The 27400-nt window shown below is 39.1% G+C and overlaps 3 protein-coding genes across 5 annotated transcripts in view; 2 read left to right on the top strand and 1 right to left on the bottom strand.

The window, feature by feature from the left end:
• Naus (Nausicaa) overlaps positions 1–27400 on the top strand; it is a 364485-nt gene that overhangs the window by 258179 nt on the left and 78906 nt on the right. The gene's annotated exons all lie outside the window — the stretch shown is intronic.
• Positions 1–27400, bottom strand: part of LOC135710930 (cytochrome b5 reductase 4) — a 223083-nt gene that overhangs the window by 191605 nt on the left and 4078 nt on the right. The gene's annotated exons all lie outside the window — the stretch shown is intronic.
• On the top strand, positions 90–26640 carry LOC135710933 (fatty-acid amide hydrolase 2-B). Its single transcript, XM_065233655.1, has 6 exons — positions 90–190; positions 15930–16433; positions 17430–17649; positions 17711–17843; positions 25259–25518; positions 25593–26640. Exons 2-6 carry the CDS (start codon positions 16122–16124, stop codon positions 26378–26380), a joined length of 1713 nt encoding a protein of 570 aa, XP_065089727.1. The 5' UTR covers positions 90–190; positions 15930–16121; the 3' UTR covers positions 26381–26640.

The raw sequence follows: 27400 nt of genomic DNA, 5'->3' as shown, positions 1-27400 counted from the left end.
AATCCGGACGCAGTTCGTAAAGAGTTTCAGAATCGAGAAATTCGCGCACGGTTCTAGTGATTGTGTGTGTGTGTGTGTGTATGTGGGGGATTAGTGGTCGTGCACTCATCGTGATTAACAATCTGGAGTATTTCCTGATCGCTCGTGACGGTTCGTGAAACAACAACAACAAGGCAGAAGAAACTAGTAGGTGTGTAAAAGCAACTGCATGCATTCGGATCGAAAGAAATTCTTTGTTATTAAGTGGTTGCTAAAAATAGTCATCGAAAGAGTCGAGTATTTGAAATATTGAAGTGAGCTAATTCTTGACGGTGCGATGGTGTAATTGGATGGTTTGGGGAGGTGGCTTTATAAAACAATTTAACTGCGCATGGAGTCATGCGAAATTGCCTTCGGTCGCGCTTGACTGTCCCCATAAAGTGATATAGGGTTAAGATCTAATTTCCGTCACACTAAGCACAACCCTCACTTTACTTCTCTTTTTCGAACGGGTTTGAACGAAACATGGACTGTTTCTATCATAGATAACTTCTAAATTTATAACCCTTCCCATACGTATCGTTAGATTTGACAAAGAGTCACAAATTGTTGAGATATTGTTAAAAATCTAACACTACTTCTTGATTCCAATTCCGTCCAAACACATTCAACCGTCATTGGATTCACTTCGGCATACGGATGAAGGCAGAAACGCTTTATATGTTTTTGGAAAAAAATGGATGTAAATATTCATATTATGCGTTCTTATAGATTGTTTTGTAGTTTTTTAACTAAAATATCGAGCCATGATGTTTCTGCTCGATATGACGGTAATGGGCGCTTATGCCGAAGTAGTCCTCCGCCCTACTAACCAGAAGTATAAAGGGAAAAAACGGGCTTGAAAGCTTGCGGAAGAAGAAGACAGTCATGTATGACTTGAGGGAAGGCGAGTGGCTTAGAGAAGATAACGTTAGCGAAGCGACGCGATAGAGCGAAGAATATCCAACGAGCAGGTCAGAAGTATAGCAGATTTATGCTAAATAATTCACGATTTTCAACACAACTTGTTGATTCGGAAACTGAAATGAAGATTTTTGTGTGGAATTCAATGTAATGATGATAGGGAATATGTGTTAAATTTTTTGGTGTAGGTCGATGGTCTTTGGATCAAGAAGATTCTGATGTGCGTAGAAATAAATGACTCAACCGGTTGATGAAGATGGGTTCATAAAAGTTTTATTTACATAAATGTTCTAGTCATCACTTATAGCTTGTCGTGTGAAACCCATTAATGGGGTCATAGTCGAGAAAATATGACATCATGCACATTTGTTTAGTAGAATGACCATTGCAAAGGAGACGTTAAGTCGTATATGATATACGAAACGATAAAAACGCGGTGGTGCTAAGTTCAGTTATCATTTCATACGAATATCAACACAAAACAAAGTAATAAATATTGAAGTAAATCAAAGCTAAAAAGTACATCTAGCCTACTATTTAATTGTTTAGAAAACCTTACGTGTGTCCAGGCATGGAATTTTCCGTAACTGATGATAAACCACGCAGCTCTTCTTGGTTGGAGCTTATCTTCGTGAAAATCAACCAATACAATACGATTCAGCATACAACACAATCATATCGATCCGAACTCATGTGGTGTCACACTTTGACAACGTCACCGTCGCGTCGTTCTGTTTTGATATTTGCTGTCGTTTCGTACATCAATGAAAGACGAAAACCGGCTCCTACACAGATACTCTTTTCGCTGTTCATAATAACTTCAGAATCGCGTCAACCGGTGAGGTGCCGAAACCAAAAGCCGGTTGATGATGACTGTAACACGACGGACGCGTTGATTAGTGAATTAATATTTATGAAGCGAAATGTCTCCACTTGCTGCACACCTATATCTATGTATGTATACTAGAATACACACAAATGAAGGTTCCTGTTCGTCTGCATTTGTTAGGTAGTGATGATATACAAATTCATTGATTATAGGAGCTCAAAGTCCTAACCAGCCGCTATCTAAACATTAGGCTCCGCAGTCGTCATCATGACTATACATTTAAAGTGATTCCTTGAAGAGTTCAAAATGGCCGTCATGAATGATATGTCCTATCACTGCAATATTTCTAGAGCACAAATCTCGGCCACGTTTGCGTCATCGATCTTGAAGTTTGAACTCCCTGCTCGCTGCACTGCCTATAATCGCATATCAGTTCCATATGCATTTTCGTCAATTTTAAGATAACACCGTTATCCACTTTCAATTGACACCTACTTTCATATCGCGTGATAAAACTACGGACTTTGATTATGAAAAATGTGAAAACAACATCAAGTCAGTTTGTCCCATTACGCAAGGTAATCGCATTTCAGTCCCGTGCTGAAATTCGATCGTTCAGAGGTCAAATTACCGTTCTGCTTTATGGATCGCCATATTTTTCGCTGATATACCAAAACATGCAAGCTTCGTTGTAAATAATTTACTATGATTTTTCAAATATTTACATGTGAATTGCACTTCTCAGTGCCTACTTTTTTCCATATGGGACTGATATGGGATTATAGGCGGTGCAGTAAACGTGAAGTTTCAGTTGCATTGTTGTACATTTAGAGTAGATAGTAAGATCATTATAAATATGGTTTCCACAGCGATTCACCTTAACAAGTAGCAGCGCTAAAAATAGACATACGATCTGCCCTACGGACTTTTCCGGGCAGTTTTTTTTTATGTTTAGGAAAACAATTGCTTTGCTAAATTAAATGCCTACTTTCGATTGCATAAGCGCTTTGTTCACTTTTCCTGAAGAGCTATGGAAGCTAGCGGTGAATGAGGAACTCATAGAATAGGTTTTAGTTACAGTAAAGGACAAAAGTATAGTTAACCTGTGGATTTTCTAACGCGGTTTTTTATGGCGCAGCCGGATTAGCGAGTTACAACCCGAAAGTAGGGACACGATTTTTTTTCGGGTGATTGGGGAATACTATAATTACAAAACACAAAATCAGAGCTTAAACTTGTAACGAACAACCAAATTGTAAGTCCACAAAGCATATAAAATAAACATCTTTTAGGCCGGAACAAATATCAAGTTTTTCTTTTGTCACCCCCCCCCCCCTTCAAAATTTTGGAATATCACCAAGGGGGAAATAAAATAAAACTTTCAGTGTATATTTATTTTTCGCAAATTCATTCGGGTATGGATACTCGCTTTGCTAGATATTATTATGTTGTTGTTGTTGTTGTTGTTGTTGTTGTTGTTGTCACCTTGTTATTTTAAAGAATTTTCACATAAATTGAAACTTGACCAGTACGGCATGACACGTCCTTGAAATCGGATCAGCCGGTTTCAGTTGTTGAAAACGGATTTTATCGAATATCATTCCTAATCTTGTTTGGCAACTCACTAGGTAAGCCACCTTCTATCTTCCTTCTTGTTCGTTGCGCACATCTTCGTCTTGTCCCAGTCGGATCACTACAAAGAACCATTTTCAGTGGGTCGTTATCGGACATTATTACAATGTGCCCAGCCCACCGTAGTCGCCAAATTTTTGCATTAGATCTACATTTCTTAACTTACAAACCTTCTGCAATGATACTTAATGATTCACGTCTTTTCTACAGTGATTCAACAATTTCCGAGCTAAATCCAATCTTTTCAAAATTTGTTTAAAATTTTTAGAAGTTAGACCACATCAGAAACGTTTCAGGAAATTCCTAACTGAGGTGGCACTTTTCAAACCAGATTCAAAACTGACTCTGAACTTTTTTGAAGTGAGTTCAAACTTTCGAATAAGTCATCAATATTTTTCTAACTTAGTCTAAACTTTTCTGTTATGTTATTCAATCCTTTTTAAAGTTGTCAAAACTTTCCTGACGTGATTCAACATATTCCAAATCCAATCTTTAAAGAGTTGGTTTCGCATTTTCTAAAGTGAGACAACATTAGCTGATTAATCCTTTTCCTAAATGAATCCAAGCTTTCCTGCATTGATTCAAGTTTTTCCGAACTGAAACCAAACTAGTGATATTTTCCTAAGTGAGTTCCAGATTTTTGTTAACTGCTTTGGCATTTGGCAAGGACACAATCTTGCTTAGTGAAAGTGTAGAAAGTTTTCCGAAGTGAACCGACAATTTTTTGAGCTTAAATTTTCCAAATGGTGTCCAACCTTTTCTGAAGTGGTTCAAAACCTTCCTTAGGGAGTCCAAACTTTTCCGTTGAGTGACTGAATTATAATGAATGTTAGTCTGAGCTTTCCTAAAATGATTTACATAACTTTTGACGTAGATTCCGCTCCCTTAGATCCCTTCCTCGTTCTTGTGAGATTCACATCGTTTGAAAATTAGACTGAGATTTTAAAGAATGGACCTGCGTGTGTTCATACCTGATGGTAGATTTTTTTTTTTAAAGCAAGCACAATTGTTGAGAAATCTGGGTTTACATCCACAAAAGTACGTATTTTTATAGAAATTTGGGTTTCTTGACCAGCCAAGTTGGATTTTGGCTCCGCCCTTTGAAAAACCACCAACTTTTTTTTTTGGAGCTGGTGCTAGCGTTTTCGTCGTTGCTTTCAACGTTTGAAGTGTGATGATCCTCGGTTTTATTGTCGGTGTTTCGCTGTTGTTCTTCTTCTGAGAACCCGGTGAAAGCAGGAGATTTTGTTGTTTATTAATTTATTTGATAAGGCTCAATCGAACTAACTTTATAGAGCCGAGGATTCTTGGTCACTATACAATACATCTTAAAACTATAGTCGCATTCGTAAAACTCGAACACCGCTCAGGAATCCTGGGAAGTAGTGCTTCCATTTCTCATGTTGACTGGAAATCACTGTCCCGTACTTTTCCATGTGGTTCATAACAGTGGTTTGTGGCCATGCCAGAGGAAGGTCATGCACTCGAACGGTCACTGCTTCACAATCCACATATACCGGGATTTTGAACTCACTCTTTCTTTCTTTTGCATACGCCATGCAAAAACGTGGTAAGGTTGATCCTTGTTGATCGAAAAGCCAAAGGAGGAGCTACACACAATCATAACAATTTGTTTCGACCACTATGGCTAAGGTCCCAGGGTGGGACCCCCAGCTATATGTATCAAAGTTAAGCACTATTTACTAACGAAAATAATCATTAATATGCATCAACTGGATATTTCATGCTGTAATCATAAGTTGACTCACTAAAAGCACAGTTAACAATATTTCAACATACCACAGACAAAATGATAGTTTCACATCTATTCGAACTTATCATCAAATCTTCGAATTGTTTGCATCAAATTACATGCAATTAACATAATTTCCGTAATGAATCCAATGCAAACCAAAAAGATCGAAGATACGAAGAAATATTGCATCTGTAAGTAGGCAATATTACTGAATAACAACGCTCTTGATTGGCTTCTAACCGACTTGGACATACAAGTTAAAAATCCTTGTCCCCCCTGTCGAACGAGTCGAAAAAAGAATGCCCACCCGTCATAATCCGTCAAAAATTTAAACAGGGGAGGAACAAAAGAGACGACATATTATCTGGGCCTCACCTGTTTACATCTCATTACGCATTACCGTGACTATTGACAATTTGCCTCTTCGGTCATTCTGTAACTCTTCACTCCTATGGTAAAATCCCATAAGCAAACATCAGTGTGTGCGTGAAACTTAGTGAACATTTTCTTACCCGTTCACTCCTATGAAAATCCCATATGATTCTGTCAATTTTTGCGTGATGAAACGGCGGCTTGCTGGAGGAATGAAGAGATTGTCTGGTGCTTATGGGATTTTACCAGTAGTAAAGAGTTGCAGAGTCGCCGTCAACGTCAATGCTTACTTTCATAAGGGCCAATGCTGCAAATGTAAAACAATGACTTTTTGCGTGAATTTCTCGAAAATGAAAACTCACTCAAGAAAACCAACACCATGATTGTGTACAGAAAGAGTCCTCCTATCCGATAAAATTAGTGGCTTACTTGGATTGACTTTGACGTACGAGACATTTACGAAAGAAGCCATTATTTATGTTTAAGACATTGGTCCTTATGAATGCTCAGTGTCGATATCACAAAAACTTTATTTTGACTGATCGATGTCCAACTATGCCAGTTATACCACTGAGGCAAAACAAAAAAGGGGTCAGCTTTGAGTCAGTTTTTTGCATAAAGTTCCACATATGTTATGTGGTTAAGGGAGGCCCCTTAAGGTTGTCTCGGAGAGAACATTGAAAATTTCTTTATAACATTTCAGAAATGATCTGCAGAACACTCCAAAAAATTTAAAAAATTCACCATAAGAATCACCTAAAAATTTTAATGATTCTACCAAGAATTCACTAAAGCTATTTATAATTCACTCGAATCCTCCTTACAAATCCCATTCAATTCGTTTCAGAATTATCTTGGACTTTGCCCCGTAACGTGGGTAGATCACCTTTTCGTGGTACGTCACGGGATGTAAGATCTACCACCGATTCCTAGTCCTGACTACTTCAAACTAGAGGAACAGGATTTTTCAGTAATCCAAGAAACACATCTTAGTCTTGTTACTTTTTATGCCTTGTTAATAGTGATAAGTCCTCGGGACCGAGGATGATCTTAAAACAAGGATAAAAATGAGTTAGTTAGTCTTTCTATGTGATTCCTAATCTTCTATTCGTTGTTCTCTAGTTTGAAGTGGTTATGATTAGGGTTCTGATGCATGGTCATTATCGGTGTCATTCCTTAATTTTGTTGCTAAGGAATCCAATTTTGTCTGACGCTTTGTGGGCACGCTTTTGGAGGGTGTTTCAACACTCCGAAGGGTATAAATAGCGGGACCTTTCAATTAGAGTCGGATCCTTGCGATAAATACAAGAAATGACAACTGTAAAAAAATCGAATACTTCATTATTTTTCAATAGTGATGGAGTAATACGACATGCACTAAACTAATGACACGGAATATACAACAATAGATCAAATTACTGGTCGCAGTGGAGGAAAACATGTCTTGGACTTCCCTAAATTGTTCTGCAAACTTACTTGGAATTCTCCTCTAGGAATTCTTCTCGAGATGTCCTTGGAATTAATATCGGAATTCAAAAACAAAACTTCTCAGAATTTCTTTATAATTGTATTTTGGTATTTATAGTGGAATTTTCTTGAAACTCTCTTCTTTAGAATTCACTTGAAACTATTTTTTAATTTTCTAAGATTTCAATACCATCGGAGTTTGCTTGGAATTACCATCATAGGTATTTTAAAATTGATCTCGGAACATAAACTCAGCGAAATAAACTATTGATATGCATAAGCTTGCCTTAATCTCACCCGGATAAAGAACGAATGATCCGAGAGTGTGAAAATTACTATAAACAAAAAAATACTTTCCTTGAAATTTTGCTGAGCATTCTCAAATCATCCTCTTGGAATCCTGTAAAGATTCTTTTAAGATTATTTAAAAAATCATCATTGGAATTTCCTAGCATTTCTCTTCTCAATTCCAATCCCCAATTGAGAATAACATAATTTGACCCTACTACATATTAAATACTGTATTCTTTAGGGTCAACAGGTAAGCGAAATAATAATTTATGCTTCAAGTAAGGATTTGTGTTTTATCATGCGATGAAACTTGTGACGGTAATTGGGATATTTTACCATATTTAACTGGTTCAATTAAACTGGGAAAACTAGGTTAGACATCTGAAAAAAAACCAGAAAACAGGTTTTTAAATTTTTAAATAGAATGACCAGACTGCATTTTTTTCAAGTCCGAGATCTTCTAGAAAAATTAGGATATTCAATTTTTTTTCCATTGTCTATAATCTCGAGATATCACAAATTTTCTGAGGTTTCAAAAAAAAAAACTCTGGTTCCGATATCTCTTCGTTATCTTGAAAGTTTTCCAAGCCTAATATGTTGGAAAATTGTCTAGGAAACTTTCCAAGCGGTAGAGATTTTTTTCAAATACCTGAATTTCGATAAATCTTTTGAAGGCCGGAAGCTTTAGTATCGGCAAACATCGAAAAATCATGTAATTCTTTTTGAAGCCCATCAAATTGTATTTTCTACAAATCCGGAATCAGCAAATTTCCAATCCCAGATTTAAGATGTTTAAAATCATGAAATATTTTCTATATTTTAGAATCATTAAATGTTTCTCGGACTGTGAAATTACATTCTAACGTATCGTAAATTATTCTACGCTTTCTTAATTTGTTTGAATTAAAGATAACGAATTACTATGTACCAGCATTAAAAAAAAGTCCAATACCTCTAAAATGTATACCAGAATCTTACAACTTTTTTGAAGACCGAGATTTTTCGAGAAAATTTTCCTCGTTCCAGAATAATGATAATTATTGGTACGATCCAGAACACTTGTCTTGGTTCCAGAGATATAAAACATTGTTTATGTTTGAAGTTTTACAGAACTTTCTTTATTCGAGATCTTTAAAATTGCTTGTCTTAAAATTGACGAATTTGTCCAAGACGTTGCATTTTTCTCTGTGCCTAAATTTTTTTTTTCATTTTCAAGATTTCCTAAAAAATTTGTAAAATGCTCATGGTGGTTTAAGAATTTATAATATTTGTCAAAGTGGATTGCATTCTTACGACAAATAAGATTCATATCTTTCCGATCAATAAATACTATCAATACTATTGTATAACCCACTACCAGCCCTGCATATTGTAGAGGAATTCTACTGACAAAGTTTTATCATTGTCTCTAAAGGATTATTTTTGAACGCCTGTTTTGTTTAACGTATATTTATTTTTTTTTAAGAAACCGGGAAAACCGGGAATTGAAAAATGAAATTTGAATGGACACTCTGCTCACGTGTACTTTCAAAACAAATCGCTGTCAAATCATTCCATATTCGACCACTAGAGGCACTGCTATAGAATATATAAAGTGTCCGGATTCAAAGTGGACCAGGCTTTACACCTCATGTCGACATTTTCAAATTCTGAAAACATGTCCTAAAAAGAACAAAACATCCATTACTAATAAGTAATCAAGTAGAATGTAGACCTTACAGCTACTGATTTCAAAACTAATATTTTAATGTTTACTTTAAAAACCAATCACACCCATAATAAACACAACTAACAAACGAACACTGTGACCGCCGCAATCACTTTCGTGTGGTGGCGGGCGGCAGACCTGCAATCATCCTAGGAAATTGCAGGTTATCATTCCTCACGTACAACACAACCCAACTGTTCGATGCACATTGCACACTGCACACCGGTATGTGCGTTCGTATCGCATCGTATGTTTGTAAGTTGGTGGTAGAGGTAGATAGTACTCCAGGTAGGGCCACATCGCTTGTCGTTGTTGTCGGCGGCGACCATCGCGGTTTAACGGGAAGTGAAATGATGCACGTTTCATGTGTCAAGTAAATACCTTACCCTATGTCTATGGACGACGCATATAGGATTACCAGCGACCTGCATATTTGCGTGTGGCAATTAGTCTGATTCTGGACTGGAGTCGGATATAGTGTTACACGCTGCTGCTGCCACGCAACGACAGCTGTTGATTTTATTGAGATTGAGAAAAGATATATGAAGAGAGAACCGCGCTGTGTTGTTCTGATAAGATTTTGGACTATGGTACATTGACATTTAACACGATTGTTGATAGGCTTTTTCAGGCGTAGAGGAATGTGATTTTCTACAGATTAGATTACATGTTGGGTCAGGCTAATGCGGTTATATTTATGAGTTACTAGCAGCAATGAATTCCAATGGCAGATGAAATCAATAGGAGTATTAATTAGAGTTTCATTCAAAATATAACTTTTGCTCTACTCAGCTAAATCGATTCTGAAGCACTGATCCTAAAAAAGACGTCTAGTAGTTTGAATAAAATAAATGTTTATGTCGCAAATGCCGTGATGGTATGAACAAGTATAGTTTTGATAAGAGTTGCATTGAATAAATTCTCTGCGAAACTATGTCGTTTAAGAAATGCTCTACCTTAAGTTCCATAGGCTTCTATGAAGTTCTCGAAATGTTTCTGAAGATCTTTGCAGTTCTGTGAAGTTTTCTAAGTTTTTCTGAAATTTCTGGAACTTCTTTAAGCTTCCGGAATTATCTTGGAATCCAAACGAAATAATGAATACAGTTTTATGATTTTCACTGATGTTCTCAAGATTTTTCTGAAGTTCATGGTACTGCCCTTAACTAATCGACACTAATTAATTACTCCTAAAATAGTCTAGACTTTCCGGAGGTTCTTAAAACAGCCCGAAAGATTAATTAATTTCCTCGAAATTCTCTAGACTTCCCTGAATTTCTCATTATTTTTCATAAGAACCCGAAATTTTGTTGAAAGTAATTGAATTGCCTCGAAGCTTCCACAATTGGGTTGTTTAACTTCGAAAAAATATACCGATTTTTATACATCATCTGATAGAGCTTCGTTTTCTGAGCACAACGTTTTTTTTTATCGATCCCGTAGACATTCATCTTGATTTTTAATCAAGATTTAAATTATTGATCGTTGACACTAAATCTATTCGTTGACAGCTCGCTCCCATACAAAGTCCCACCAAGGGGCGCTAAGATGGTGATTTTTTTTCTAATGTAATCGTACTAATTTAAAATAGTTCCAGTGTACCAAAATTGATGAAATTTTGGATTTCGGTTCCATTTTTAATGCAGATACCGAATATGTATTTACCTCAATACCCTATACAACCCAATTTTCGTTAAGATTAAAAAAATATATAAATGCTCACGGAGCTTTGCCTTAAGTCACTAATTATCCCTTAACTTATCTGAACATCCCTGAAATGTTGTATCCTTACCTAAAGTTCTCCAAATTTGATTGATGTTCCAGCAAATTTTCTTGTATATATATATATATATATATATTAGACTGATGCAAATTTTGACATTTTCGCTCCACAATGCTCATACGGCTCCAAATCGGGTCCTGATAAGTCTCCCAAAATTTGAACTCATTTGCAAAGAAACTGACTGGCACAAACCATTTGAAATTTATATGGAAATTACTATGGGAAATCAAAACTTTTTGTTCATTGTATTTTTACCTCTTTCCATATTGCACTGTTCGAAAATTCAAAAGCTATACTTATGGAAGATTTTCTCTGCTTCAACTTAGCAGAATATAGTTGTTGAGCCAAACGTCAAATAAAATAGTTATTAATTTTTTAAGAGATTGATAATCTTATGGCATGATCAAGCAGCTGTTTTGTGAGCAACACTGTATCTTGCAGTGTGACATAGTAGCCATGATTTTTGTGCTGTATTCCAAGCGCCAGAAACACCAATGTTGCCAGCTGAACAGTTGATTGAGCATAATCGTAAGACATTAGTGGCTTGAATTATTGATAACTTTTGATGCTTACATTATATTGAAAAGTGGTTAAGGACAAAGTTGTAGCTGAGAAAATTTTCTACGAGATAAGTTATCATTTTTTAAAGCAGAGCGATATGGTAAATTGTTAGATGGATATGAACAAAATATTTGGTTTTCCTATAGTAATTTCCATATAAACTTCAAATGGTTTGTGCCAAGTCAGTTTCTTATCGAATGATTTCAAATTTTGGGAGACTAATCAGGACCCGATTTGGAACCGTTTGAGCACTGTGGAGCGAAAATGTCAAAATTTGCATCAGTCTAATATATATCCATAATTCCCTGATGCTTCTGAAGTTTTTCAATCAATCATAGAACTCTCTTCCACGGAACTCCTTGTAAGTAGCTGCAAATTTCTTTAAGTCTTCTTTAAAGGATTATTCTGAAGTTATCTAATTGTCCCGAAGTACTCGGAACTTCGCAGCATATCATGAAACTATCTAAATTTGTTTAAAGATCTCTGGAGTTTCTGGGAGATATCTGTGCTTGCTAAAAGTTCTTGCATTTTTTTTAAAGTTCTTGAAATTTCCATGATATTGATTTATGCATAGTGTCGGAAGAAGTGCACTGTAATTGCACCATGAGGCGCTATAATGAACACTACTTCCTACACTTAAACGTATAGAACGAGAGTAAAATCGATTTTCGCTATTGGGGTTTTTCAGCTGTAACGACACCATTAAAATACTCTCACATTTTCCGGATGTTCAAACAATTTTCATAGCGCTCCAGAAATTCAGCTTTGCTGATGTTTCCGGAAATTCTCTGAGTTTTTCGAAACTTCTTTAAGGTTTCTGCAATTTCCATAAAATTATTTGAACTGCCCCTTGGTTCTCTGATCTGTCTTGATGTTCTCGGAGCTTCCTTGAAGCTCTCAATTCTATTGAATGTCTCAGTTTTCATCTTCAGTAAATGGAATTCTCATAAACACATTTAAACTTCCCTGAAATTCTCTGGACTTCTGTGAAGTTCCTGAAATATTTCTGAAGTGTTCATTAATTATCTGAAAGTCTCGGTATTTCCTTAAATTTCTCGAAAGGGTTCTCGATTTTTTTTGCTGCGCATCATGGAACATCCTGAATTTTTCTAAACTCACGCTTATAAGTCTTTAAACTGCTCCAAAAGTATGAACAAAAGTTACGGGTACTGGATTTAAGATCTCTGGAATTCCTCAAAGATCTCTAGATCTAGCTTTTCAGAGGTACTAGAACTTCTTAAAAGTTTCCACAATTTTCCACAAGTTCTCTATATTTCCAAAGTTCTCTTGACACCCCTATAGTTTGTTTATAAAACTTCACTGAAATTAAGTTTTCTTAGCAGTATACTTGGTGCAACATTGTTGAGGAAACTTGAAAGTAACTTATTTTAGTCACATTCAAGTTGCTGCAAGATTCTGCCACAGATTTGTGTTGCTTGTGCTTTTAAAGTTCTGAGAAGAACTTCCTCAAGCTTTGAGAAGAAAATCCCTTAAGTTCTGGGATGAGCTTCCATCAAGATCTGGGAAGAACTTCCCTAAACTTCTGGGAAGAACATACCTGAAGTGGTGAGAAAATTTCCTTAAGTTCTAAGAAGTACTTACTTAAAGTTCTCTGACGAATTTCTTTAAAGTTCTGGGAAGAACTTCTTCTCAAGTTCAGGGAATAACTTACCTGAAATTATGGGAGGTAGCTTCCTGAACTTGAGGTAAGGACTTTTCTGTGGTTCTGGGAAGAGCTTCCCAAAAGTACTACACACTTAGAAATTATCGCCGACTTCGGTCATTTTTACCGAAACCTGAATAGCTGAACTGTTCGGTAAAATTTATGCAATTTAATTCAATTGCTTTTCAGTTACTTTGAAAGTAAATCTACACTAAAATGACAAGATTTGATCGTTAAAATAAGGTTGAACATATTTTGAAATTATTTTTAATTCAATGGACTTTAAAATGAAGGTCAAAGTTTTAACGAACGTTCAGCTGTTCTGATTTTGGTAAAATTTACCGAACACGACAACAAAATCTTAGTGCGTGGGAACAACATCCCTTAGGTTCTGGGAGTATTTTACTGCAGTTTACAGTTCAGAAAAACTTTTCTGAAGTTCTAGAAAGAACTTCTCTATAGGCCTGGGTAGAACTTTCTTAAAGTTCTGGGAAGAACTTCCCTGAATATAGGGGAAGAATTTCATGGAAGTTCATGGAAAACTTTCCTAAAGTTTTTTGACAAACTATACTGAAGTTCAGGAAATAACTTCTTCTGAAGTTCTGAGAAGAACTTTTTTGAAATTCTGGGAAGAACTTCTCTCAAGTTCTGGATAGAACTTCCCTCAAATTTTGGGAAGAACAGCTCTGAAGTTTTGGATAAAGCTTCCCTGGAGTTCTGGGAAGAACTTTTCTGTAGTTTCAAGAAGGGTCTTGCTGAAGTTTTGTTAAAAAAAAACAATCCCAAAAGCTCTAGGAAGAACTTCTTTGAAATTTTTGGTAAACCTTTCCTGAAGTTTTGAGAAGATCTTCCTTGATATTCTTGGAAGAACGTGCCTAAAGTTCTGAGATGAACCTCCCAAGAGTTCTGGGAAAAACCTTTTTCTAAAAATCTGGAAAACACTTTTCTAATGTTCTGGGAAGAACTTCCCTTCAGTTCTGGGAAAAAATACCTAAAGTTGTGAATAGATCAAGTTTTATATTGAAGTTCTTCAAATGTCCAGAAATTCTAATATCGTCTATCAGATATTCAACCATGATACCAGTATGATAATAAATTAGTTAAAAACCTGCAGATGCTCAGAGATTTCTATGAAATCCTCAGAATAGTTTTTCAAGTTTTCAGGCTCGTGTATTATTTTTAATATTTTTATAAGTTTGCACACTTCCCTGTTACTTGCAGCGATTTAAAAAGTTCGCAGAATTTTCGTGGTGGAAGCAGACTTTACTGAAGTTCTGAAAATTTTCATGACGTTCGTCGCCTTTACTGAAGTTGGCAGAATATTTTTTAAAATGTCAGAATTTTCCAGAAATTTGCAGACTTTCTTGATGTAAGTAAAATTTTCCTGAAGTTCGTAGACTTAATTGAAGTTCACAGACCTCTCTGAAGTTCATGAAATTTGCAGAGCTTTACAAAAGTTTGGTCAACATTTGTGTTATTTGCAGAATTTTCTGAAGTTCGCAGATTTTTCCTGAAACTCACCGACTTTATTGAAATTGCAGAATACTTTTGAAGATCGCAGAATTTCCCAGAGGTTTTCGGAGTTCACACAGGTTTGCAAACTTCCGTGAAACTCACAGACTATCTCTAATTTAGTACAATTTTCTGAAGTTTTTTAAAGAATACAGACTTCCTTGAAGTTCACAGACTTCCCTGAAGTTCCCTGGTAATTGCTAAATTTTGCAGAATTTTCCTGAAGTATTCAGAATTTTCCAAAAATATGCATTTGCTCCCAAAATTTTATTCGATTTAATAAAAGTTTTCGGATTTTTTTCCAAAACTTTCCAGCAGCTTAGGGGCTGTTCATTAACTACGTAGACAGTTTTTGGGATTTTTGACCCTCCCTCTCTCTGCGTAGATAATTGTCCATACACAAATTTTAAATTTTTTACATTGGACATTGGAAAAACTTTTTTCCTATAAAAGGCCCATTTTGCAATGTATCTTCGAAAAGTTTCATAATTTTAAAATATCGATTTTCTAAGAAATATATGTTTATTTTTTTCAGTGTAGAACTGTATATTTTTTTAGAATTTAATCAACAGATTTGCAACTTGGCTGATTTTCGCAACATGTATTGCTAGGTACAGCGATTTATTTTGTATACAGAAAACAGAAAAATGTTGATTTTTACTAAATTAGAACCGAGCTGGCCAACCAAATATTTTTTTTCTATTATCGCTTCTAAAATCGATATTTTTGGAAAAATGTTCAAACCTCCAAACATATTTGTTTGAATAACTTTTTGTTCATAGGAATGAGGTGCTATGCTGTCAGTAGTGCGTAAAGTGCATCAATCCATTTTCTATAACTCACTATTTAACGGAAACTTGTGTAGATTTTTTATTTTTATAGAACAATTTTCTGTAAGAAAACATATTAAGAAAAGTTAAGCCCTTTTCAAATGGTAGTCTCGATTTATTATTCAGGAAAACAAGTAGCATTTTTTTGCCTTGCAAAATTCAACTGCGCAAAAATCACCGATGAGTTTTCAATGAATGATTTTCCAAACACTTACTTCTAAATACGCTCACTTACAGTAACCTTTTTTTCGAATTTACGCCAAACGGCATTACGACAAGTGGAGCAGAGCTGATATACCGATAAGAACAAATCGTTACAAAGGTTACAACAGACAGCACTTTCGACAAATTTGAGCTCGAATGACCCAGACCCAGTTCCACATTAAAGAAAACGCCATGTAACCTGCTGTAGACGTGCGCGAAAAAGGTCGTTGACCAAAACACTTACCAGCCATGTAATCAGACTAAATATGAGTAGACGACAGTGTGCAAACAAAAGAACTAAATGGGCCTTTCGATCCGACTAAAGTACGGCAAAAAAGTGTGATTATTTACTCATATCTTGTATAACATTATTCTTTTCCAGAGGACCACTCGTTGTGCAGTCAGTACTTGAGCCGAAAGAGAGTAAGAAAACCCCCCATTCGGAGCGAGAGATAGAGAGAGAGAGAGAGTAACAGCTTAGTACACACACTCTCCATCGTCGTACTTACTAGACTAGTACAACAGGAGTTAGTAGTTGCTATTCGACCGGCACCGCGGCGGGAGTCATCGTCAGATGAGACTACGAGATCGGCTAAGGCATAAAGCGAAATCCGTGCTGAGAACTTTGAATACGTGCACAAATCCGAACACAATGGACGACCAAGTAGCACCAAACAGCAGCAAGCAGCACAGTTTTGTAGATAAACGCAAACGACGGACCGTGGTCAAAACGGCCATCAACGTGGGTCACAAGTTCCTGGTCCTGCTGGTGCGATGGTTCCTGAAGATGATCTACGGCGAGCACGGGCAGAAGATGCCACCGATCCGGAACCTGATACTGATGGAATCCGCTTCGTCACTGGCCCAGAAGATCCGCACGAGGAAGGTAAGTGTAAATATTGAATGAACCGTATCGATTAATTATGTGAATGCGGGCGGCGACGAATGCGGGCATTTGAATTGCATTCGGTGAGATAAGCGTGGTGATGCATGTGCCACGGTTTAAGATCTGGCTTGGTATTCAGCGATTTGTAATATACACGGCCAATGAGAACGACACAAATTTGAGTTTAGTTTACTCATAATCGCCAAAAATGCAGGAACTCAGCGATGAGTAAATTTGCCTCATGTGGAAAACCTCAAAAATCTGCCGGAAAAAATGACGAAAATTTTACTCAGTCTAGGAGTAGTACCAGTAGACTGAGTTAATCCAATCTTAACTTTTCTCATATTCGGGAATGTTTTCCTGGACAAACCTGGAAAAACATGAGGCAAATTTACTCATCGCTGCACTTTCTGATTTATGAGTAAACTCAACTCAAACTTGGGTCGTTCTCATTGGCCGTGTAGCACTCGAACCGTATAATTACCATAGCGTTCAATGTAGGTAGGAGGAGTTGATTACTGAAACGGACCTTAGGACTGTACACATTTTTCTAGTGGATTATTTTCAGTGGGATGGAATTAGCTGGACTTAGGCATGGATTTGTTTAGGAATTACGAAAGTGCTTGATATCAAGTGATCATCGGTAAAGCTCTTCAAGCATCAGGGTTATTCCCCCTATGAACCTGTCAATTAAGTACGCGACTTTTCTTCTTCTTCTTCTTCTGCTTCTTCGCATTTCAAGCTTATTGCTTATCGCATATTAGCTTATTGCGTGCTCAGCATTCTAGATGCACTTCCACAGTTATTAATTGAGAGCTTTCGATGCTTGTTCCATTTTTGCATTACTTTAATTATGTGGCAACTACAATCATACTCTATGCCCAGGGAAGTCGTGAAATTTTCCAACCCGAAAAATTATCCCGCGTCAAATGGTGAAAACAATTTTTAAATACCCTCGCAAAATCTGCTAACTTCCCTTCTGTTTCGTTTCCTCAGCTCACCAGCGTAGAAGTGACGGAGGCCTTCATCGAGCGGTGCAAGGAGATCAATCCGCTGCTGAACTGCGTCGTCGACCAGTGCTACAAGGCAGCCCTGAGTGACGCCCAAAAGGCGGACAAACTAATTGCCTCGGAAACGCTCACCGAGGAACAACTTGCCACCGAGAAGCCCTTCCTGGGCGTTCCAATTTCAACGAAAGACTGCATCAGAGTTAAGGGTAAGAGCACCCAGTTGCGGTATAGAGAACATGTCGTTAATCATGACGGTATTTTGCCTAGATCTTCTCCATACGGCCGGCATATGGAAGCGACGGTCGATCCGCGGAGAAAAGGATGCGCGCGCCATGGAGCTGATGAGGAAGGCCGGAGCGATTCCGTTCGCCCTGACGAATGTTTCCGAGTGCTGCATGTGGTAAGTGCGTCTGTGTAACTGGCTGGGCATACAGTATTAGGGATCTACTTAGACAGTTGGTAAACAACACTCGAACGGGGTAATACAAACACAAGATTTGTTTGATTGTTTACTTCGAGAGTGGATCATCAATCTTGTGCGGCATTGTAAAATTAGAGTAAGGAGCTTTGTTTACAATTGAGAGTGTGTGTGTGTTTGTGAATCGAAAACTGTTTCACCGCAAGTGTACATGCTCCAATTATGTTTGTTTACACATTCGAGTAAGGAGTGTAAATAGAAAACACCACCCGCGACCGCCGGGATTGACGTGGGAAATCTTCATGGGAAATCATTGACCTCAGGGTCGGCGGTGCACTTGAAGCTTGAAATGGCACGTGTTGATCTTTTTGTTTATGAATTGTATACTTCTCATGGGTAAAGGATCAATACTTATCCAAACTTAATGGAAAAATGTTCATACCCATTGAATGAGTATTCAATTTTGTGCGTCAGTTTGTGCAAGCAATTAGAACAACTGGACTTGTCGTGCTTTTATGCCGACGATAAAATGCCAAATAGGGGCACATTTTGGCGCTTTAACTCTTAATTTGTAAACTATTTTATCTGGAGCCCCAGAGGCGAACTAGCCAAAGACTGAAAGCCTCTTTAATAAAGAAAACTAGCCAAACTAAGACCCTATTGGCACGTTCTTCGGTTTTCAGCTATTATGGCGTCTAAAAATGAGTTTGGTGTTTTCAGTCGGTTTCGGTGTTATTGGTGTTATTACGTCTGTTTAGACGGTTTAGACATTTTAAGGAGATAACCAAAGAAAACCTTAGCATGAAACTTCAAAAGCAAAAATCAAGCTGAACATTGCATTAGGTCTTAAGTAACATTGATCGATTTTCTTCGTCGACTTTCTCTTTCGTTAATAACTTCGATATGTGTGCTGAAAATACCTGGGAATGTCTTTACATGGCCGTGAGAATACAAAGAGAAAGTCGACGAAGAGAATCTGTCAATGTTACATTGGACCTAATGCAATGTTCAGCTTGCACAAAACATACAAATCGACAGTGAGCATGCATAAGGGCCTAACTGCGATGATCGATTCTCTTTATCGATTTTCTCTTTAAATTGCTACAGATAGGGGAAGGAATTTTCTAAAATTTGTCCAATACTATGTCGTAACCTCGGCTATCAAAAGCAACAACAACAAACGCATCGAGAAATGTTAATCCAAGCGAATTTAACAAAAGAGAAAATAGATCATCGCCGTTACGCCCTTATGCATGCTCACTGTCGAATTACAAGATTGCTACTCCTCGGTTGTTGCGCGACAGCAAACAAAGAGTAGCAACTTCAGGGCTGGTAGCATGACTTGGTAACTTTTTTCAAGTCAGTCATTAAAAAGTATCTTTTTTAAGGCCGTCACTTTTTCTTCTATTGAGTCACTATTTTCAACTTTTTTAGAGTGAATTTATTTAAAGAGTGATCATTATGTTGGCCCAAAATTGCACTTTGTCAGGAAATCTGGGGGCCCACCCTCCAAATAATAGCTAAGGGTATAAGAAATAAACTTTTGTATGACGGCAACTTTGGGAAATGTTTTTTAGAGGTCGGCCCATAGAGATTTTTGAAAAAAAAGTCCGTTTTTCGTTCATCGAAAAAGTATTTTTAAATGTTCCAATTTCAGTAAAACCTTATCGTTTTATATGACCTTTCTCCTCAGGTTAAAACTAGAAAAAATTGTAATGGCATTCTTTGTGTTAAATTTTAGTTGTTGATTTTTTTAAAAATCTCTAAAACGGTGAGTTTTTAGGTACTTTTTGGTCTTTAAATATCAAAAGTGGGTATCAATCCTGTATTTTATTATAAATTAAATACAACAGAAATATGAAATGTTTTATGAAGAAAACCTTTGACAAAGACAGCTTAGCCCTTCTTTTAATTCTCTATAAAGTTATGCGGGATTTACTGCGGGATTTACTGCGGAATAAAATGTGAACAATTTCATTACCTACCGCATATTCAACAACAACCAACTTATCGATGAAACCGTCAAATACAAAATCGCCTACTACCTTGAAAATCTTGATGTTTTTGTGTTATCACATGGTAACATTTGTTTTGAAATTTCTAGAATTCAATCGGAGGATATAATATATCATATATTATACATATTATGTATAAGCGGAAAGGAATCAAGCATTTTAGAACCATAAGAACATCATTAATTCGCTGCTTGAACGTCGAGCAGTTCAGTTCGGGTTTTCATTCGCTCTGTCTAAACGTACTTACAAGTGAATCAAGCGTTTGTTTGCGGTGACAGTTGATTCTGTCGCATCGTGTTAGTGTGCGTGCCCTGATATGGGACGAAGTCGCTCGCGGAGCATTCAACGCGGGGAAAATCCCGGTGAAGGAGCCTCAAGAAGTGGCGTACCTATTTCAAATAGATACGCCACTCTCCCCACCGATGAAGTATACAGCCAGCCGTCTGCGAAGGAAAAACGCAGCAAAAAGAGAAGGAAGAACCGCCAATCCGATGGTGCGAGTGGTCAAGATGATGTTGCCGCAACGAACGTCATCGACTTCGGCGTCGCTGCCGAAAATATCAATGCTGTAGGTGCAGCAGCATGACATCCCTGGTGAGAGGCCATTTAAGGTGGTTGTCAGAGGTCTCCCAAACTACGACCCGAAGCTGATCGAGGTCGAGATTAGAAACCGGTACAAGCTGGCTCCCATCGCGGTTTTCAGAATCACGAGGAAGGACGAGACCGCGAAGGCATATTCGGACTGCCTATTCTTGGTGCATTTCCCGAAGGGCACGGTGACGCTAAATGCGTTGAAAGCCATCCGCTCAATCAACTCGATCTTTGTTCGATGGGAGCCATATCGTGGCGGTCATCGCGATGTGACCCAGTGCCAGTGCTGTTTGAACTTCGGACACGGCACCCGTAATTACCAGTTCAAACCGCGTTGTGGAAAATGTGCCCAAAATCACGCCACAACCGAATGTGCGGACGAAGCTGCGGTGGTAAAATGCATCAACTGTGGAGAAGCGCATCAAGGAAACAACAAACAGTGCATCAAACGCGAAGAATTCAAGCGGATCCGAAATCAGGCGTCTGCAAACAATAAACCAGGACGAAGGAAGGAGAAGGCACCAGCCTTTAGACCGAAAGATTTTCCGCCACTCCGCCCAACGAAACAGGGTTCTGCGAATCCGTGGACCCGATTCGCCCCCTCTCAAGAATAGCGCTTCTGCTGGACAAAGCTCTCCATCCCCCTAGATTCCGGAGTCATCGAACAGCACAAGCCAACAATCCTGATCTGTTCAGAGTCGGTGAACTGATGGAGATTTTTGTTTACATGACCAGCGCAGTTCGCCCGAACAGATACAAGTGCTCAGTAAGTTCATTATTCAGTATGGCGTCTAACCCGTTAACTATCGTCACCTGGAACGCTTGGTCTGTACGAGCAAAAAAGACTGAACCTGCCAATTTCCTCCGCAAGCACAACATCGACGTGGGGCTCCTTACTGAGACTTACCTTAAGTCCGGCGACAGCTTCTGGTTGCCTAACCACACCATCATCCGGCTTGATCACACCAACTCCAGGGGGAGGGGGGGGGGATGTTGCGGTCGTCATCAAAATGTGGATCAAGTTCGTCACTCTTCCCCACATCCGCACTTGAATCGTCCGGTTAATCGTTGTGTACTGCCCTCGACAGTGTACCGCCAGCAACGGATTAGGAGCCAAATTTAAGAATTTTTTGACTGCCATCACTCGCACTAACTCTCGAATCGTCATTGGAGGCGATTTGAATGCTCGTTACGAGGCTTGGTGGAACTACAAGCGGAACCCGAACGGTCGTTTGCTGTTTGACCACTCGCAGCACGGGCTGTACACAGTGGAGTTTCCAAATGAACCAACTTTCATCTTTCCGACGGGAAACCCTTCCACGCTTGATTTTTTTCCTGACGAATATCGGTATATCCAAACCGGTGACTCACAACGACCTTAGCTCAGACCACCAACCGGTGGTGACTGAAGTCGGCATCAAAGTGGCTGCTGCTCCAAGTCGCCAACGAAAGGACTACCACCACGTAAACTGGGTCCAGTTCGGACTGTGGTGGACAGAAACATCGACGAAAATCCGCCGCTTGACACCGTAGATGAGATCGACCGGGCGCTGGAAGTCATTCATCAGGCCATATCCATGCCTGACGAGACATGTGTCCGTCAAGTTCCTGTGAGGGGTAAGTTTACTACCATTGATTCCCACACCTAAATGATGATTCGCTTGAGCAATATTCGTAGACGGCAGTTTCAGAGGACTGGAGATCTGGACAGAAAACGTGAAACGGCCGATCTGAACAGAAAGATTGCTTCCAGACTCACTCCGAAACGAAAGTCAGTGTTGGAAGGTAGCCAAGGTTCTGAAGTCTCATCTCAAACCTGTTCCACCTCTAAGACTCGAAAATGATGACGCTCGGCTCATAACACCGAAGGAGAAAGCAAATGCGATTGGTGATCATATTGCTGCATCGCACTTGCTTGGCTCTACTATCCAAAGTCCGGTGACAGGTCAGGTGACGCAATGCGTTCACAATTTAGATGCCTCCCCTTGTGTTGTCCCCCCGGAGGATGAAATCACGGTAGAACAGATTTGCTCAGCGCTGAAATATTCTAAGAATATGAAGGCCCCCGGCTTTGACGGCGTTTTCAACCTACTTAATTCTAAAGAGACTTAGCACGAAAGTATACAAGCTTTTGACCGCTATCTTCAACAGATGCTTGGAACTGCACTATTTTCCAAACATCTGAAAGATGGTGAAAACTATACCAATTCACAAACCGGGTAAAGATCCAACACTGCCGTCTAGCTACAGACCGATCAGCCTCCTTTCAGCGCTGAGCAATTGTACACAGCAAAAAATAAAGTTTAATATTACATTCATGAGGATGCACTTCAATCATGTCGAAAATCTCATGTAATTTTTATGGCCACAGAAATAAACAAATGCAGTAAAAGCAGCGTAATGTCAGTTCATGCACTCTATTAATGATAATTTTGTCCTTTTTGGCAAGTAATATTACACTATATTTTCGACACGATTGAAGTGCATCCACTTTGATGTGATATCAAAATTATTTTTTTGCTGTGTATGAGAAACTCATTCTCAACCGTTTGCTCAAGACTGTCGAGGAAAGCAATATTCTCCTACCGGAACAGTTTGATTTCAGAAAGGAGCATTCCACAACGTACGGGTGATGAACAACATCCGATGTAACAAGGCCACAGCCATGGCCTTGTCAGATGTACTAAAGGGCGTTTGACAATGCATGGCACGACGGACTTATACTCAAGCTTTGCAACTTCAACTTTCCTTTACATCTGATAAAAATCACCCGTAACTACCTTCAGCAAAGGTCATTCAAGGTAGCGTTAAATGTTTGTCTTTTCGACACGTTATCCATCCCAGCAGGCGTCCCACAAGGTAGTCTGTTGGGCCCCTTGCTTTACAGCTTATACACTTCCGATATAGGTACCCGATCTCGGTAACGGGTGCGTGTTTTTCCTGTTCGCAGATGATACCGCTATATCCGTCAAAGGAAGGATGCCTCGTGAAATCACCAACAAACTTCCACGATGCCTTGACAAGCAAAGGTGTCGCGAAAACGTGGAAAATCAAAATTAATGCCACCAAAACCCAGGCAATTATGTTCCTGCACTCCTGCACAGGCAATCCCCCAATCTAAAACCAACTCCCTCCAGCACAATAGTCATGGACGGCTCAAGGGTCGAGTGGTCTACAGAAGTAATTTATCTCGGGATGTTGTTTGATGAAAAGCTCCTATACCGCGCACACATAGAAAAAGACGTTAGTTAAGTGTTCAAGCTTAGTTAGGCGTCTGTATCCGCTCATTTGTGGCAGATAGATTGTATCAAAAAACTAAAGATGAAAAGATACCTCTGTATCACTTATAACAACAAACATATAATCCCATTACAAACAAAAGAAATAAAGATCAATTTAAGTAAGTATCAAGCATTTTATTAGTTTCCGTTTGATTGTCGTAGCCAGCATAACTCAAAAAGAAAAATCATGTCGCCAAAAACCAATCTCAAGTCGGATCTCATCACCGGTATTGCGAGGAAGCATCTGCTTAGAAACCGTTTGCTGTCGGAGTTGGACATCATCACCTACTTTCGATTCCAGCACGAAAACCAACAACTTACAATCAGACAAAGCATTCAAATCAAATTGTGGCATTTTGGAATCAAGATGGTCTTCCGCACCAGCTTAAACGGAATGATGTTACGAGTGTTTGGAAACCCTTGGATCTTAGAAGATCGTTGTAACATGGCTGCGCCACACGAAGGACTACAAGCAGAAACAATCAGAACCATTGTCAGCGTTGAAGATGTGCGATATGCGGTTGAGATATTTCAAAGAATGATCATACAAATTACAAAGAAATTTCTGATCAAAGCACAAAACTAACACCGCCGTGTTCGCGGAAAATATTTATCCTAGCCACGAACACGCGTACAAAATTTATGAGTTGGTTCGTGTCTAATCTATTTAGGACAAATTATTTTTATCTAGATAAAACATTTCAACGGTTTTGACATATGGGATCGCTGGCCGTTATGGATTCTCGATCAAGAGTTAAGTTTAAGTTTCATGTCGGTTTGTCGGTTTCTTCAACATAAGCGTAAACTACATCGAAGAAGAGCTGCGAAACAGATCGCGCAGAGTTCTGGAGTCAACGAGAATGTTGGCGATGAATTGAAACGGAAGATGGTGAGGAAATTAAAGAAGAAGAGCAGCAGAAGCACTTCAATTGTACGTTTACATCGTTTACATAGCTGCCGTTTCTAGCTCAAACATAAACGAGCCGCATGAGACCACTTTTTTACCCGTCTTGGCTTAGAAACCTACCAAAATAAGTCTGACAAAACAACCGTTCTGATATTTTTCCAAAAAAAAAAAGATCAGATAAAATTCTCCATTTGCACTGAAAATTTCATAAAAGTATCTCGATAATTAAGGACATGACGACGTCAACTTTTATGTCGAACCGAAACGGATTAAAATCGATACTATTATGTCTACACCCATAGAATGAACGTCTATATTGACTCTTATTACGTATAGATATAGCATACGCACATCGATAAGCAGCAGCTATGTGAAATTAGTCATAACAAAGCAATGACTTGCTTCAATCGCTTCAATACTCCCTTTAACGACGGCAAAACGCCGGTACCGAATGCGATGGTTTGTTTACTTTTATCAGCCATACTTAACTGCCATCTGATTACACTACTCGTTTTCATATATAATCGAATCGTATCATCATACGAGAATAGGGTAACCAGGGAACGCCTCTGATTCACCGTTCTTACATTTTTACCCCACCAGGTGGGAAAGTACCAACACAATCCACGGCCGATCCCGGAATCCGTACGATACCAACCGGATCGTTGGTGGCTCCAGCGGTGGCGAAGGTGCCATTCAAGCTGCCGCCGGATCTCCCTTCGGACTGGGCTCCGATATCGGGGGATCCATCCGGATGCCGGCGTTCTTCAATGGGATCTTCGGGCACAAACCGTCCCGGCATGTCGTCTCTAACGATGGACAGTACCCGGAAGCGATCTGCGACGAGCAGGACATGTTTTTGGGTGAGTGTGCCCCTCAATCATTCGTGTGCTTCAAATATAAGTAACTACCTACTATCTATTTCGAACAATTTCAGGAATCGGTCCGATGTGTCGCTACGCGACGGATCTCAAGCCCATACTGCGGATAATCGCTGACGAAAACGCCAAGAAGCTACGGCTGGACGAAACCGTCGACCTGAAGCAGGTTCGATTCTTCTTCCAGCAAAACGACGGTGGTGGTCTGCTGGTTTCACCCGTGGACCTGGACATACGCGACGCCATGGAAAAGGTGATGGCCCACTTCCGCAGTACCGTCAAGGCCGACGTTCGGAAAGTCTACCTGGATAAAATGCGTCTATCAGCTCCGATTTGGTTCGGCAACATGAAGAACAAGGAAGAGATTTCCTTCGATTCGCAGCTGGACAATCTGGAAGGGAAGATTAATCCGTACGTGGAGTTGCTCAAGTGGATCGTGGGACAATCAAACCACACCTTTGTCGGTATCATGACGGCTATCACCGAGAGGAAGGGCATTCAGTACGGAACGGAAAAATACCACTATATGGTCAAGCAGAGGAACGAACTGCTGCAGGAGATGAATAGCATGCTCGGAGATAATGGAGTGTTCATCTATCCGACCCATCCGACGGCGGCTCCGTACCACAACGAACCGCTTGTGAGGGCGTTGAACTTTAGCTATACCGGTATCATCAATGTTTTGGGATTACCGGCGACGGCGGTGCCGCTGGGGCTGGGCCGGGAAGGACTACCGATCGGATTGCAGGTCGTAGCGAACGTCAACCAGGACAGGCTTTGTTTGGCCGTTGCGTGCGAGCTGGAGCGTGCCTTCGGAGGATGGGTTGCACCGGAGGTGTTGGCCTAACAACGGTAGGGTTCTAGGAAGGCTTGCGCGGACATATGGGACCAGTGATTTCCGGACGTCACATAGTGGGTTTGAGGGTGAGAGGAGGCGTAACTGAAAGAAACTATTTAAACTTACTTGAGTGTCTAATATGCAGGAGAGCTGTTTGCAAGTGTGCGTGTAATCACAGTCGAGCATTTCGGCATAGGCCTTTTACAATTAGAAGGTGACATATTTTTTATTATCGAGAAAATATACATGGTTTGAAATGATTATTAAAATGTTTTTTTTTTTGTGTTTTTGGTAAATTTTCAAATTGTGCGAATGAAGTTCAATGAAAGTCTTTAAGACTGTTGGACAAGTTCTTGGGAACTGCGAGAGATGGAAATTAAATTTCCTGATATTCCAGTTGTTTTTCTGAAAAATTCCAGACATGGTTGAAGCGATACAGTATCCCCCCGCTAATCCGGCTGTTGGTAATCTGACATTACGGTCTCTGATGGAACTTTTTTGGGCATTGTGAGGCAAGCTTGCAAATACTCATTACAGCTAAAATTCTATTTTTCGGATTTATGAAGCTATGAGATATTTTATTGGTAATTCTTATTTACAAGATGCAAGAACAGAAGGTGAAGTGTGTGTGTGACACATAAAACCATCCCTATTCTGTATTTCGTTCGAAATGAAATTCTAATGCAAAAAAATATTTTTTTTGTATAGGAATTTCGTTTCGAACGAAATACAGAATGGTTGTCTGAGAAATATATGAGCTTTTCTCATGGAAACTCGACAACTTCACGAATTAGTTACATGGGTCTCCCCCAGGGTTCATGTTTAAGCCCCCTTCTTTATAATTTTTATGTAAAAGACATTGATGGTTGTCTTGATGAAAATTGCTCGCTAAGGCAGCTTGCAGATGACGGCGTTGTATCCGTTATAGGGCCAAGTGCACCGGACCTGCAAGGACCATTGCAAGATACCTTAGACAATTTGTCTACTTGGGCTATGAAGCTGGGTATCGAATTCTCTCCGGAGAAAACT

This window comes from Ochlerotatus camptorhynchus, unplaced genomic scaffold (assembly GCF_037179485.1).
Source record: "Ochlerotatus camptorhynchus isolate MF236.1 unplaced genomic scaffold, CSIRO-AGI_Acam_v1.1 ptg000406l, whole genome shotgun sequence".
Lineage (NCBI taxonomy): Eukaryota > Metazoa > Arthropoda > Insecta > Diptera > Culicidae > Ochlerotatus > Ochlerotatus camptorhynchus.
Note: the sequence above shows the minus strand (reverse complement) of the source record. Positions and strands in the feature narration are given on the sequence as shown.